This window comes from Ruditapes philippinarum, unplaced genomic scaffold, assembly GCF_026571515.1.
Source record: "Ruditapes philippinarum isolate M1 unplaced genomic scaffold, ASM2657151v2 ctg2948_1_1_1_1, whole genome shotgun sequence".
In the NCBI taxonomy this organism is placed as follows: domain Eukaryota; kingdom Metazoa; phylum Mollusca; class Bivalvia; order Venerida; family Veneridae; genus Ruditapes; species Ruditapes philippinarum.
Genome location: NW_026865442.1, coordinates 22,181 through 39,189, shown reverse-complemented (window position 1 = coordinate 39,189; position 17,009 = coordinate 22,181). Strand labels below are relative to the sequence as shown.

Sequence of the window (17,009 nt, the reverse complement as noted above, 5' to 3'; positions counted from 1 at the left end):
GAAACATGCAACTATACACAAGACATACATGTGAAGGAACACAGAGGGGGCCGTCTTGAACGGTCAGTAGTAGTAACACTAGCGATGAGTGATAGAAAGACGTTTTTTTAATACTGGTGATCAAAATTTTCTATTTTACTAAAATTTTACATTCTCATCCTAAATCAATTAAATTATGATTAGGTGATTGTTTTTAATACTCGAAATTATTCATCACTAAGACCTTTGTTTTGCCTGAGGCAACTTTTCAAACATCGCAGGTATAAAGTTATTTTCATAGTGCAGGAATAACTTCCTTTTACTACCTCGAAAAAACGTTCCCTTCAATATACAGCTCTAGCACTATTTTTGAAATTATGAAAATCCAGCTACTAAAAAAATTTTAAACCGCATTATAGCGACAATTATTATGCAAACCAAAGAAAATCAAACCATTATAATCTCAAGAAAGTGTGATCCCATGGAAGCACCAATCGTAACAAAATAACATGAAAATTGAAAACTCGGTTTGATTGAGTATTCGTGTTACTAATCTCCAGATATCAATATTAGTAGTTAGCGAACATTTTGAAGAACGTTTTTCCAAAATTCAAAGAATAACATAATTTACAGCTTATCCACATTTACAGAGACTCTAAGAATGGCTGCAAAGTTGGCACAGCCGCCTTTGACAAATATTTTACATATAAAGTCAAATTCTGTAGGATATCAAACAACACAGGATTACGCAAAATGAAAAAGTAGATGTTTTGACAAAAGGATCATTAAATATACAACGTTACCAAAAAGTGATTAAAACTTTCTATGACTCGAACATCAAAATCTGGATAATGATTCCCTTACATAAAATGGCATATCAATACACAAGTATTTTTTCTGGATTTAAAATCGGTTTGAAAGTTACACCGGGTGAATTTTGAACTTCTTTCAACCAATTTTTTTTATCATCAATAACCCTTCGTTTGAATAGATAAAAAAGTAGTTTGATATCCCCAATTTCTTGACTTAGCCAAACAAAACCAAACTCATAAATATACAATAATTTTTCATTAGATAACAATTTCTGGGATATCTATATTCTGGCATACAAGAAAGTTTACACCAACATTTGATAATTTTTATTTTTTACATAATGATCAATCCATAATTATAAGGGCATCCTTCAACATTTTTCAAGTGCATTATTATCATTTACAGAATTATTTACACCTAGAAAATCTGGTCAATGTTGTATTCGGACTTGTTCAAGAATTTCGGAGATTTTACTTCCTTAAATTTCAGCACCATAGTTAAGCATAGGTTTTACCATCGAATCAAATAATTTAAAATAATCAGAGTATAAGAATTTTCCGAAATTTCTTTGATATGATTAAATAGCATAATTAGATTTCCTAGCTTGTGCAGCAAGTTAAGTTTTTTGCTTTTGTCGGTGTAAATTAAATATCTATATACATGTACATGTATTTATACATTGAGGTGACATTTACCAAACTGTCGTTGTAGAACCATTTTCCATATGATCTGAGCAATCCACCATTTCTAAATACAATAACTTAAGTTTTATTCTCATTTATAGACATACCGGTATTATAACAAAATTCTGAAATTGAAATTAACTGAGATCGAAGGCCGATTACAATATCAAGCTCATATTGCTACATCATCATCGGAAAGAATACAAAATATGTCGGGACTTTGGTTTGTTATAAATATACCGCGATGTCCCTTATCACGCAGGAAGAGAGATAATTCATTTACAGTATATAAACAAATAAAACATGATCGTACTCGTGACGTCCCCTTGCCTTGTACCTATATTACATTTAAAATATCCGTTTTTCTTACTATTCAGGTAAATAAAGTTATATATAAATATATATATATATATATAAATATGTGTGCGTGTGTGTGCGTGCGTGCGTGCGCGTGCGTGCGAGCGAGCATGTGTGTGCGTTTTGATTTTTTTTCTCACTTCCACTGACAAATCAATAACTTGTGTAACTATTCTTATGAAACTATCCGGAATATATGTATTAAAGTTTGACTTTGTGGTAAGGGTTGTTGCTAATGTTGTAATAACTTGTAGCCCAATCCATTTGCACTATACTTATATGTACATTTGTTGTTTTTTTGTGTTATTCATATCTTACATGTATTATATCGTTGCAATAAAATATTATTAAACCTAGTCATGTATAGAAGTATGCATCAATCAGAGAGGGAAACACGTTGTTAAGTCCCAACAGTGGTATGTATAAAATGCAAGCTTTGTTACTTAAAGAGATAAATAGTAAACCAAAGGTTTGCCAAAACTGCTAAAATAGGAAATGTTGCAGACTCGGTTTGACTGAGTCTGTACAGAAATGTTTAATGCTGCCGTCCACGCCTAGAACACCGTCTTTGGCAACACCGAACATTATAAACATAAATCATGGTGTTTATTACATTTAAATTATATAAATATGTGTCTTATTCAAAGGTTATAATGATAGGCTGGTGGCAGCATTGCACAAAAAGTACGAAATGACTTACATTTTAGGTCATCTGTTATAAAAAAAATTACCGTTTAAGTTATTTCTTTACAATACAATGCAAAAGCTGGTCCTTGTCTTTAAAAGTATCAGTTGTACTGAATCGATTTAGTACGGAGTATATAAAAATAAGCAGTAATTTAACAAGAATACCATTCATAAAACAATTCCCCACAATTCAAAACTGTTTTATTTCAAAGAAGAATACAAAAAAACAAAAACATGCGAAAACAATAAAATGAAAAATAAATAGTATAAATTATCACAGTTATAAAATAGAATCTTCAATGGGACACACTCAGTTTAAAACATTGACAATACAGGTGAAAGCGGCAAGTAATGAATGACTTGCAAATAATACAACTATAGAGCCTGGTCAGCCTGCATGCCCAAAAAGTCTAATAAAAAAAATTCATACTGGTAGCTGTTTAATTCATAGTTTGCTTTATATTTTTCTTAAATAATTAATGAACGGACAAAAGTTATCAAAAAAAACATCAAGCCAATTGCAAACCTTAAGTAGGTTAATTACTAATTAATGTATATTTTTAACAACACTGCTCAACAACAAATTAAGAAACACTTGAACATCTATCTACACTCACATAATTACTAATAGTTTTCTTCAAATTCAGAGACTTGTAAGTATAAGATATAGCAAAATAACATAGAAAGTTCTATACATATGACGTGTCATTTTTCAATCTGAATATTTCCGAATGCTTTAAACATCTTATGTATAAATTCCTCGAATTATCAAAAAAGGCAAAAGGCATAACCTTTCAATAAATAATCACAAACTTGCAATGACAAAAAGAAGATCACAATATTAACGTAAAAAATAATGTACTGAAATAATTATTCATTTTTGTTAAAACGTCATCACGGTAGAAATTCACATGCACTTTTTCAAAACATTCTTCTTTGAATATTATGAAGTAATATATACATTCATCGTATTTCGCCATTGGTATAGCTTCAACTGCTTATGTATGTTGTTATTGACCCTGTAATCAAAGGATGGACTATATCATTTTTTACTGTTTTTCTTTCAAACCGTTATTTCAGCGATATTGTTCTTTAAGGATCATCAGTCACTTCTCTTTTTTGAACAAATGCAATTAAATTAAACTAAGTTAAATTTATACATACATAAAAATTGTGAATTTTACAACAATATATATCCAGAATGATACTTATTAATAGATTTATAAAGAATACAGTTTCCATGGTAATTATCTTATTATAAGGTTGTTATTTCGTAAGTAGTTTTTTTTAATTAAAACAGGCATTCCAAACTTTTGATGCTTATTTAAATCTGTGAATTCTATTTATCAAGCGCTTTAACTCGAAAGTAATTAATTCTATGAACACCATTTCTAACTATGATGTGCATTTGGAATATAATGGAATACGTAAAAACATTAGAGTTCATGCGTTAATGTATATGTACAAATATGTACTTTCTTTTTTCTAAAAATGAAATACATTCAGAAAAAAACACCGCAAATCACACATATTTTTTAAAAAAAGGGTGAAATCAAATTGTGATGGACAGGTTAAAGAAGAATTAGGTGAATTAAATACATGCAAATGGTTCAAGCAATTCATTGGATGATTATTAAACATTCAAATTGTGTACAAGCGCCTTTGAACTTAACAACATTAGCAAGCATCTCCCATACAAAGTGCGTTTATTTTTCTCTAACGCAATTAAGGCATGCAACTTGACTAAAGTTATCAAAATGTACGCGTATACAATTGTAACAAATTGTACGTAAATACAATTGATAAATCTACGACAATATGCCTTTTTAGAAAGGTCTTTTACTTTTGTTTTCATATTTCACTAAAATCAAACTCAAGTTATTAACTGACACTCGATCGTAGTACCCTAATTAAAGTATGAAAGGCTATTTTGATTTATGTCTGTAGTTGAAAACCTGTGGGTGACTTTTGAAAATAGATTATTCTAACATACTTATATAAAAGAAGAGTTTTTGTATATTTCATTCTGAGGGAATGGCGCACTTCGGAAATCATTGCTTAACGGTTAATCTCCTTTTGAAGTATTTGCAGCATAACATTATTTTTGACAAACATATTTTTTTCTGTTTACGTACACGATTCGTGTGTATTGAAAATAGAGAAATTCTATGGTACAATTCTTTCGATAAAAGAGACCATAAGATTAACGAAACCAGTAATAAAATTTAATTTTTTGAGACTTGTTATTTCAGATAAGATAATGTATGAATCTATCTAGTTGTCCATTGCCCTTCTTTATACCCCTTGATATTTCATTTACCTTAACCTGTAAAGCCTGCTAACGGCAACAGTCCCAACCGGTGCGGACGGTGCAGACCAAGATCAGCTGACACATCTGTTAATAATTATCATAGTCTACACTGTTCGCTTATTCAGTCAGCACATATTTAGAAGTTTTCCTAAGATCCTTTAGATGAATGATTATGATATAGTTTATGATATTTAACTTGATAGTGTTTTAATACGTTTCTGCACTAGTGCACTCAACACTTACTGAACTCTACTAAATGGCAATTCAGAATAAAAATATTTTGCTTTTAAACAGTGAAAACGAATGTTGACTCGAATGTTCATTAAAACAGTAGTGTTTAAATGATTTCAACATGTTAAATCGTGCAAAAATCTTTTTAACTAACATGATCTTCGTTACAGAAAAAGGTTGTGTGTAAAAACAAACAATGTAATAACTATAGAAGTCGTGAGAACATGCCTACTCTCACACGTGATTTGTGATTGGTGGGATAGGACGCGGAGTGTTATCAATTACGTCGTGTTTTGGTGGCAATGGTGTGAGGGTAGTGTGTCTTCCAGCTGGAGTTTCATTCAGTGCAGGATTTGTGTTGTCTCCATCGTCTACAATGACAAAAACAGAAATGTGAAAAATGAACGATTTGGTTAGTTTTTAAGTCTATCCATACAATATAATTGATAGTGCAATCCCTCAATCACAGTGAAACAAAGCTGTGACGTTTTACGGCGGCCATACTCGTATATATTTGACACCCGTCAATATGGATGTATGACTGTACCCTATACCAGTATAGGGGAATACTTTAACTGATGGTTAAAAACAATTACTGTCAATGTATACGAGACTATATGCATCATAGTTAGCACGTATGCAAGATTGATATTTTAAATGTCATATTTCATATTAACCTTCTGAAAACACATAAATACAATGTGTGAAATAATAATCATACAAAAAAAACAAAATTAAAAGAATGATATATGCATGACAACAAAGTCGACTAGAATCAGATAAAAGATAAAAACAATTCAAAATACCAATCGTACAAAAGTAGCCATAACATTACAATTGTTTACAGCTCAATTATTACTTTTGTTAATAGTTCAACAATTTTGACGATTTCCGTTTTTTGAGACACGGAAATTGTCGGATTATGACGATTCCTTAATTACTGAATGCTGTTTGCACAGCGTTTACCAGTATTGTTTTTGTTGTTGTTATTTTTTTCTTCTTTTTTTTCAATATTTATCAGCATGTCACATAATACCTGGCAATCGTCGTTTTTCTGTATCGTTGTGATTCACCTCTGACCTTTTCTTGCACTTGAAGCAATATATTAAAATTGCAATAACAATTGCTATTGCAAGAATACCAAACACCGCTCCTATTATAATTGGAAGTATAGACCCCGACTCAGAACTTGTTGAAGCCGCTGAAGTTGGTCCCAAAAAAGCTGAAAACATTTCATTCGTTCATAGTGTTATAATTATTCAATGCATATGTAAAATACTAGTAGACGAAATCAGATCTAATAAAAACGTGAAAAATAATAAAAGTTGCGGTTCTCCTTAACGATAGAAGATGTGCAATATTGTTAATGTATTCATTTTCAAATTTCCATTCAAAAGAGCTTGTTTGTAACGAAACTGTGTTTGAACGTGTGGCTTTAGTGTAGACTCTTTGCTATAGAAATTTATTGTTTTACATAAATTTACAGTATACTTTAAAACACATTGTTAGACTTGTACGTTATAGTCAATTTATTGTATAAAATGGAATGCTTTGTAGATTTTAAGGTATACAATTTATCATACTTACGACAGGTTTCTGGAAAAGAGTACAAAAATAAGAATTAACATGCTATAGCATTTTCTAACAATTCGTATAATATCAGTATTTACAAATTACTTAAAGTTACGATTCAAGCTTCATCCTCAACTTATAAAGAATTGATAAAGATTTTTTTTCTTATAAAGTCCAAAAGAAGTATATCTCGTTGTTCAAAATTATTACATTTTAGACGTATTATAAATGTGATAGCATTTATAAAAAATTAAGAATTAATATAAAATAGCATACAAATGTTTCTGAAGTCTGAGATTATTTGAAAAAAAAATCATTTAGATAATTTCATTTACTAGAATTTTAAAGAATTCATCGTCTTGTTTTCTGTTTTGGTCAATGGACACTTTCTAAATAAAATTAAACAACTGTTCAAACAAAACATGAAATGCAGTCCAAATGCAATAATTTTCACAATCACTAAATCACATTTCTAATCAAGGTAAGTCTTTCGTGTGAGCAAGCTATCCAGCTAGCATACGGAACGTCGGTACTTCTTCTCAAGTGACCGTTCGTGCCTGAAAAAATGCAAGGAAGGGCACCTGTGGTCTTCATCAACTAGTAAAACTGGAAAGTCACCAGAGGAACTATATTATGTTAGTGTGACTTAAAACCCAACCAAAATAATATATAACTGTTTCAAATCATTTCGGTATTACCTTTCGCTTCCATAGTTACAAGAGCACCAATGTTTGTTCCATCATGTTGTTTAGCATTAGTTGTCGGTGTCTGATCTATTGTACAATTCTTATACACTATTGACGCCTCCGTTCCTGCACTGTTCGAAACCTAAAATCCGGAATATATGTTTGAATCTTGAAAGAATTGAACTGTCTGCATAATACACTAAATATCCGTTTTACCTTACACAGACATTAGCTTGTTACCGCTTTAAACGTATAGCATAAGTTTAATTAGAAAAGAAATAACTTATTCTTTATAACTTATATATATAATGTGTTTTTTTCTATCTATGATTTCTCTATTACTCCTTGAAAAAGAGCAATTGCAAGGCAATGATTTCTTTACAAAATTCAGTGAGACGTAAATACATGTACCATATTCAATATTCACAAAAGCAATTATATCCTCTACTTACTAAACATAAAAAATATATTGTACATTCTTTTTAACTGTTTGAGGACATTTCGGGATGGCTTTAAAATCTTAAACCTGAGCGAGCATTATGTCAAAGAACATCCCAGTTTCTTACTACTCACAATACATGCAAATCTGTATGTCGGAGAGGCGTCCGTATTATAGACCACGGTATATTCGTATGTTGATGTTAGGTTAGCCATACAATAAACTTCTCCACCACCTGCAAAGTAGAAATATTTTGATTTAATATTATTACATACGAACAATCAGTATTCATTTTTTTATTAGTCAATTATTACAATTTTAAAGGGACTCCACTGAGATTTCTGATATGAAGGACTTGAAATACGTTTTTGAGATTAATGTTCCATTTGACGTGGGACTAGACCAATAACTTGTGTGCAAAGTTCAAATCATTCGCTCACTCCGTTTTTCCAGAATAATAAAGTACCTGCTCATGATTCAAGTAGTTCACGCGTGGTAACTGTACCAGAAGAGCTGGAAATTTATCATTTGATGTGGGACAAGATGTTAACAAGTTAGTGAACAATGTAAACGCACAAAATAATAGTGAGTCTTGTACTTTGTGTATTGTAATATATTTCACCTTGCCACAATAGAAGATAATAATCATGAATGCTACTTGTCTTCTTATCAATTATCAGAGGAAGGCGGTGGCCTAGTGATAGCCAAGAGGTAAAGGGAAGGGGTCGCCTTCTGATGCCCTATTAGTGGCCAATTTTCTATGGGTAAAGGTGTCTTACTGGTTAAGCACATGGTATCAGCCTCTCATTCCAATAATCACGATTTCAAACTAAAATCGGGCTACGACTATGTTCACTAATATGACACATTAACTGTTTAATTCCTGCATATTGGGGAGCAGGTCAATTAAGATTCATATATTCATCACACTAGAGATAATATAAATATGTTTACATATAAATGTGTTTTAAATAGTCACAAGAGCGCCGCATGTGGTGTTAATGCTCGTCTTTTAAAAGTTCTAAGTTAATAAAGGGGAATAACTCCAAAGTATTGCTTTCAAAATTATACACATTGTCTTACAGCAATGTTGATAACTTTTAAAATCTTTAAATAATGGGTTACATTAACGTTTTAACAAAACGGCGACGACGCTGCAGCGATCATATATATACATAGATCGGGGTTTTTTTTTGCGAAAACAGACGAGCTACAAAACGAATAACATTACTTGAATAAAGCATCTCAGATGCACATGTTGTATAATTAAATGTCATTGTTGTTCTGTTAGTACAAACGTCCCAGTCATCAACCGTGCCGGCACAAGTTTCCACACCTAGGGTATCAAGTGTGTAGTCCATCTTAGCCAGGAGAGAGGGGGAACAATATTGCTTTGATGCTGATTCCGACCCTAAAGGTATATAAGAATAATAATTGTTGTTATAAATAATTTCAGAGATATGTGTATAATTTCTACTATATATAGCATTATATACATGTCTTAATGGGAAAACATCGTCATTTTGTCAAAACATTAAAATTTGATATTCTAAAGTAAGAATTACTCTTACGTGCAATCTTATAAGATCTATTATAATAATTGCTTTATTTTAGAAGTTTTATTTTTACTAATCATTTTCATTCATTTTAATCCCATAAAACTAATGATCAGGTCAACAGGTCCTTCAAAATATTTTATGTGCTAAACTTGAAAGTTTTAAGGACGCCCAACAAGGCAACATTAAAATGTTACAGACTCTGTTTGCCTTGGCCTGTTCATGTACGGTAGTGGTAAATGCAAGCAACCGTCCATGCCCCCTAGCACCGGCTTAAAGATTCTGTATGTTGTAATTAAGGTTGTAACCACACTTAAGTAAAATTTTATACATGTATATCTATATAATTATGATTCTAAAACAATTTTCAAACATCAAATAATATGTAAAATATGTACTGCAAATATTTGCCACATTATATGTAATCTTTAAAATATATGCATTCATTTCTTATTGAAAAATTTGACTTAGTTTTTATAGAAAATAAATTTCTAATTACCTCCCTTTTTAATATGAAATGTAAATCCGGCAATATCTAAACAAATAATGCTTTTTTTAATCTTCACTTGAGCATTATATTTATGATATAAAACCATAAAAAATTGAGTTATAGGATCTTTAAACAAATGAAAATGATGAAAGGTCAATTTAATTCACCTCATACCAAATGTAATTCTGAAACTAACCTGACTTGACCATGAAATGAAATTCAGCAGTTGGTACAGCAGTTGAACCACATATATTTGACTTTCCGGTAATGGTACCGTCAGTTTCTGATTTGACACGCTCGTCTCCGCTTCCGCCAGAGTCAAGTTGGTCTAAAAATAGAACATCAATTCTATAGGCTGAAAAAAATCTAAAATGTTTGTTGTTATTGGTGAGGTTGTTATTTACCTTTTCTACGGAAAGCTCTGTAAAACATTTATTACTTTAACTAATAAGTTATTATTTATAACTTTTTACTCATAGTTGATTAATTAACTTGATGCTGACGTGGATTTTCATTTTCAAGTCGAGTGACTCTTAACAGATTGTGTACTAATTGCGTTGGTGTATTCGTGGTCTAAGTCAATGATTCTTATCCGATGTATACGGGAATAGCAGATGTTTTAGGATTCACTAAAGTATTTATATATCATGTTAATTGAGAGACTTTAGCATTAACCCCAGTGAATTGATACAGACTTACGCATATTTATCTGTAAAGATGAAAGTATTGATAAAATTGAATTAAAAAAATAGAAAGTTGTATTGGATATACATGTAGTTAAATGAATCATGTAAAAGCATTGATAAACATGTGACTGAATTAATTATAATAAGATACTAAAGAAAATGGAACCTTACCATGTTTTTGGTAATAATAATACGAATTGTCTGTGACCTTTGTCATCTCCAGGCAAACAAATGAGGTCCAAGTTCCACCTACATGACTAAACGTATCTGTGGACCTAAAATTAAAACCGAGTATTTTTAAGATAAACTAATACACCTTTATCTGAACATCCTTATAATTTGAAAAGAAATTAAGACAAACAAGGTACCTTTATTGGGCGTTACAGCTTAATGCCATACTGTGCAACACTTTTATTAGAAAAGTAGAAAAAAAACACACAGCTATATCTAAATTGTTAAGGCTCTGTTTGATTGAGTATATATGAGCCGCGCCATGACAAAACCAACATAATGGGCGCATCCGCGCAGTCTGATTAGGATCCATGCTGTTCGCTTACCAACTCTATTACAAGTGGAAAAACTGACAGCGAACAGCATGGATCCTGATCAGACTGCGCGGATGCTCAGGCTGGTCTGGATACATGCTGGTCGCAAACCCATTTTGTTGGTTTTGTCATGACGCGGATCATATGTTCTTGCACTAATGATCCCTAGCGACGGCTTTAGCTGAATTAAAGATAAAGATTTTCATGTGACATTGTCACGTAGGAAGAATTGTTACACGAAGGATTGATATCTTATGATAATAACTTGTCAGGAGTTCTTATGATAACTGTCAAGGAGTTCTTGGAAAACGATACGGATTATGTCGGAAAACATTATGGTAACACTGGAGAAAAACACGTAAATAATGGTAATTTTTAACTTGAAATGGGTAGTTTGAGGTGCAAAATTAAGCTTGCCTTACATATTGTATTTTGTGTCAGAAAAAAATTGTATGTGTACATACTTTATAATCAATATTCCCTCTGAATCAAAATAACTTTGATCCAAGCATTCCCAATTACTGACTGTAGATCCATACATTTGTATACTCCATCCTTGCAGCGTATCAGTGCCAAATGTGATGTCACCGCGTGTATTGTCACGCCACGTGGAACTCACAAATGCTGCTGGCCACGTGCATCCGCCCTCTGAATGATAAATGATATTTAGATTTGATAGCCATTACAATTCAATTTGAGCCAGTTTGATAATTATCAAGAATAAAATTCTTCATAAATCACTGAAAATGACATAATTGTAATAATACTCGCTTTACACTCGGCTTGCTGAATTTGAGTAATGGATTGGAGCAGTAATCAAAGTTAAAAGTTTTAAAGGTTAGCAATATCAAAAGTCTGTTCAGACTGCACGGATGGGCATGTTAGTCTTGCTGTATACTGGTGGCAAAGGCTAATCAATTTCGTCTCCAGCTGGTTCATTGTTTATTAAAGGCACATTCTTCCTTAAGATGATGTTGCTTTCCTTTCTATAGATATGGCAAATCATGTTTCATTGTGCTGTAATAATATACTAAGAGCATGTAAGGTGCTAATGATCAAGTAAAGAAAATACATGTAGGGTTTAATATGAAACAATTTTTGACAAAGATAGCGATAATTAATGAAAACAAAACCATATACCATTCTCTCTATAATAACTGTACTAATTGCCGAATGCAAAAGAAGCATAACATGGCTAAGGTATAAGGCTAGTGAATAATATTTTGGAATCTTAAAGATGGCGGATACGCCAAAGAAATCGTTGAACAACTGTTTTATCTGTAATAAACAGCGACATTGTAATTTGAGCTCTGGTGTCAACTCTGTCCATATGATTGAAAAAAATAATTTTTTGTTAAGTGTGAAATCCGAATTATTAATTACTTGAATGATTACTCTTTCGAAAGCGGCCACTGTTTTGGAAATAAACGGTGCGATATTAAAAATTATTTTCATAATTTGTTTTCCTAAATTATTTTTTTATTATAAGTTCACATCTACCACCTGACGGTCTTGAAACATAGCAAAACCGTATTTACTTTTTTTTTAATAAATACGAGTATCAAAATTGAAACAAGGGCAACATTGTCGCAAAATACGCCTGTCACAAAACCTATATGACAGAGATGTGGGCATTAAAGAAATGCATATAGGTGATATGCTCTGAGCAATATCCGGACAATATCTGGATATTTTATGATCTCTAGTTACCTTGACCTTGCAAACATTAACCTAAATTACATGTGTCACACTTGTAGTCATGATAGTTATCATTTGTGTAACAATCCATCAATAAATGAAGACTAAATGGTCCGAATACACATTTTCATAATTCCATCTAAACTTTAACCCCTATATGTGACCTTGACCTTGGTCCGGCAGGGACCGAAATTTTGCACGCGATACTCCTCCTTACAATGGTGAACATTTGTGCCAAATTATATTGAAATCCCTCCATGCATGTAGAAGTTTTGCTCTGGATAAGCGTTTTTCAATGACATCTAAGTGTTAACTTGACCTTTGATCTAGAGACCTGGTTCATGCGCGCGACACAGCTTCTTATAGTGGTGAACAAATCTTTGTGGTTTCATTAAAATTCCTTTATGCGCGTAGGAGATATGCTCCAGACAAAATTGGATGCCGCCAGACCGTCCGCCCGCCTGCCAGGGGTGGGGGACTATAATACGACCGTTTTTCAAACGGGCATATGAAAAATCATATCGTCAAAAATCTTAACGGAAATGTTGTAATGGCAGAGATATAATACTGTAAGGGGAGATCACTGCGTGGGAGATACGATGCAAATGGCGTGATAGCCCAAACAAGGGAGGTAACTAACGCCAGGTAAAGGTTACGAACCACTAATAATTTTCGACTGTAAGAGGTGTCTTAGAGACCACAAAGACCACAAAGACCTTTTAAGGGAGCTCTTTGAAACCTACTAGAAAAGACTCTTGGCGACAGCACACAAAAAAGCTTTAGATGCTTAATGGGCTTTCAAAGAACATATTTATTGATATAATGCACTTTTTTCGAGTTTGAATTAAGTGATTTAAAGTAAATGATACATGAATTATGATAAGGTTTTGTTTGTTTTGGGTTTTACGTCACATCGACACAGTATAGGTCATATCGCGACGTTCCAGCTTTACTGGTGGAGGAAGACCTCAGGTGCCCTTCCGTGCATTATTTCAGGCACGAACGGGCACCTGAGTAGAACCACCGACGTTCCGTAAGCTAGCTGGATAGCTTCCTCACATGAAAGAATCCAAAGTCCCTGTCGGGATTCGAACCCACAGAGGTGAGGGGCAAGTGGTTTGGAGTCAACGACCTTAACCACTCGGCCACGGACGCCTTATGATAAGGTAATGCTTATACATAGTCAAAGAATCAATAAATGTAACCAGGCAAAAATATCTTTATTCTTGGTCGGATTTGTTAATTAAAAAATACATTTAAAAAAAACAATTAGTAACATAGGATACAATGTAGTGGTTATGATGTTATATGCTTTAAGGTTAACTTACGCTCATGCATTATTATCAATAATACTGAAAAAAAAATGCCATTGAAATTTGTTGACGTAAATTATATATTTATGTAATTTATGTATGAAATGAGGTTTCTGCCTGTATCCAAATATCCTATCGAATAAAGATTTTTCTATTCAGTCAAGACGATTTTAACAATTTAATCAAATATAATTTCTATATAAAAATGGAAGCAATAATATATTATGGCGAATACATTTTACAAAATCTTTTATGTTTAGTAAACAATCATTTGGATACTGCCATAGTTCAATACGTTGTATAAATAAAATAATTTGTGTATTCATATTGAATAATAGTGTACCCGGTCCGTTTTATCGTTCCTTTCATTCTAGGTGAAAATCAGGTACACACATCAAATAAATGAAGTGAACCAAAAAGATATTTCAATAAAAATGCTTTCTGTTTATTATACTGTCTTTCGGTTAAATAGAGATCTTTGTGTTAAAAGGATGGAGATGTAAAGCGCTCACAGCTAGAGATTGCTAATTTTGCGGTATTTATCAATAGATGTCTAAATATTTGAATAGTTTACAAATATATATATTGATCAGGTCAAAGTACTGCCAGGTAAGTCAATGTAAATCACAATATTTCTTTACATATCGTATATTATACAAGATGCATTCAAACTGGGATTGCGCGCCTAGCTGCGTTTGAAAATATAGCATGTAAATTTGATTTCTTTGCTATGCTGACTGCAACAGGAAAACATCAAGTTTCATAATATAAAAACGCCTTCCTTACAACTAGGATTTCAAAAAAATGAAATTGAACAGATTTAGATCCAACCGAAAAGAATAATTGCAAGCTTGTGCATTCGCCTGTGCGACTTTACATTAAAAGAAAGCAAAAAAAACACACAAATAATTATTTGGGATATTTCAAAATGATTTTACATGTAGTCGGGGTATGTCAAAATGATATTTTAACGACATATATATATTTCATAGAATTAAAGGAGTTGTCTCTCTTTATTAAAAAATGAAATATTAATAAACAAAAGGTATACACTGAGATAGGTTCTCTTGAAAGTAATAGAAAAAATTTTGCGTGCTAATGAAATGGTTGATAACAAATAGAGTACTTGGGAATAACAATCGTATAGTTTGTAGACTTTAGTATAATATGATTACTTTGTGACAGATTGTGTGCCATCAACAAATTGAACATCTACACAAAAATTCTCACATACAAAATTTATTTGTCTGCATTATCTACTGACAGCTTTAGATATGTTTATCTTTTAATATTTGAACAAAAGGTAATATGAATTTAGTAGTTAATGGAGATAAACAAACTGGTTTTTACCCTACTTATTTATAAATCTCATTTTTCCTTCTTTCTATAATCGTCTTTATTATCATCATCATCATCATCATTATTATTATTGTGTAAAAATTCTCTTTCTAAGTTAACAGTTTCGCCTTATCTGTCGTACCATGATAGCAATAATTATATCAGTTATCATTACAATAATGATTATTATTATCATTATTATTATTATTATTATTATTATTATTATTATTATTATTATTATTATTATTATTATTATTATTATTATTATTATTATTATTATTATATTGGTTTTTTGATCAGTAGTGTGATTTATTTATTTTATTTATTTATTTATTTATTTATTTATTTATTTATTTATTTATTTATTTATTTATTTATTTATTTATTTATTTATTTATTTATTTATTTGTTTAATGTTTCGTGCTTTATACACTCTCTGTTTACGTATATTTTACATACAAATATTAATATGATATTTAGAATTTAAGACTATTTCATACTGTCTTGAAAATGGAAACCAAATAGGAACAGATTTAGTTTTATGAAAACTTACCTGAAAAATCAAGAGTGACTTGTAACCATATCCAAACCGACAGAAAATTACTTGTGTAAAACATCATTTTATAAATTATATCACATTTTTAATATTTCATTCCATATAGACTAATTTCAGTTGCATCGAGATAGAAAATATGTAATCCAACAAAAGCGCTTCCGATACTTTGGATTTTCGTTATTAACTTGTGAAATAAAACTACCAAAGACGATTCCTTTGCAAAATTAATAAAGATATCACAAGTCGTTTGGAAGAAAAAAAGCACTATTTTTTAAATTATTAGTTTATTTAACAATATCGACCGCCGTGTTTCACCCGCGGTATTCATCCGCGTGAAGAAAATGTTACAAATACCATTAAACGTATTAAAAGCTAAGTCGTGTCTCTTATAACAAATTAGTGATCCATTTACATCACAGATTCACATTAAGTCGTTTATTAAAAGTTTCTTTTCGTTCGTAAATCGATCGGGATTTCTGACCTAACCTTTCACCCATGCGCATCAATACAAAATGGCAGTAGCAACACTACAATGGTCTCAATAGCTGTTATAAACTTTCAATAATGTTTGACATTTTTCGGCTTTTCAAGTTCAAAGATTGTTTAAATTGTGCGACATGAAATTGATACATTACTAGTAACGGCAAAAATAAGGAATAATTATTATATTACATAGATCTATCAATTATATTTCATTTAATATTAACTAAATGATGAATTTAAGAGCTCGGATTTTTTTCTCACAGAACGCAGGTTGTTATCTGAAATACTGATACTGCTTAAAACACCTTGAGAAAAATAAACTAATTTCTTAAGGTCGTTCGAATCCCATTTAATATTTATTTGAAGGATTAAAATCTCGTTCAAAGAAATGATCCCAATATATTTTAACTTTTAGTGACCTTCGACATACTGGACAACTAGTCACCTATATATTGTTTCTAATATCTATATTAGGAAACATTATGTTCAGAAATTGCTGTGCGGTAGACCTAGCAATCTAGCAGCCCAATAACCTTACAGGACAATAACCAGAGAGCCCAATAATCTTGGAGACCAAGATTGAAAT

The 17,009-nt window shown here is 31.5% G+C and overlaps 1 protein-coding gene and 1 long non-coding RNA gene across 2 annotated transcripts; both read right to left on the bottom strand.

Moving 5' to 3' along the window:
- Nucleotides 1-2,703: 2,703 nt before the first annotated feature.
- Nucleotides 2,704-6,653, bottom strand: LOC132729029 (uncharacterized). Its single transcript, XR_009625560.1, has 2 exons — nt 6,098-6,653; nt 2,704-5,432 (listed from the first exon to the last, which is right to left on the bottom strand). It is a non-coding gene; the product is annotated as an uncharacterized LOC132729029 (long non-coding RNA).
- Nucleotides 6,654-7,311: 658 nt separating this feature from the next.
- Nucleotides 7,312-16,464, bottom strand: LOC132729036 (uncharacterized). The gene is made up of 7 exons (XM_060714772.1): nt 15,938-16,464; nt 11,500-11,683; nt 10,662-10,765; nt 10,001-10,132; nt 8,990-9,169; nt 7,893-7,993; nt 7,312-7,461 (listed from the first exon to the last, which is right to left on the bottom strand). Exons 1-7 carry the CDS (start codon nt 16,002-16,004, stop codon nt 7,312-7,314), a joined length of 918 nt encoding a protein of 305 aa, XP_060570755.1. The 5' UTR covers nt 16,005-16,464.
- Between the last annotated feature and the right edge of the window lie 545 nt (nt 16,465-17,009).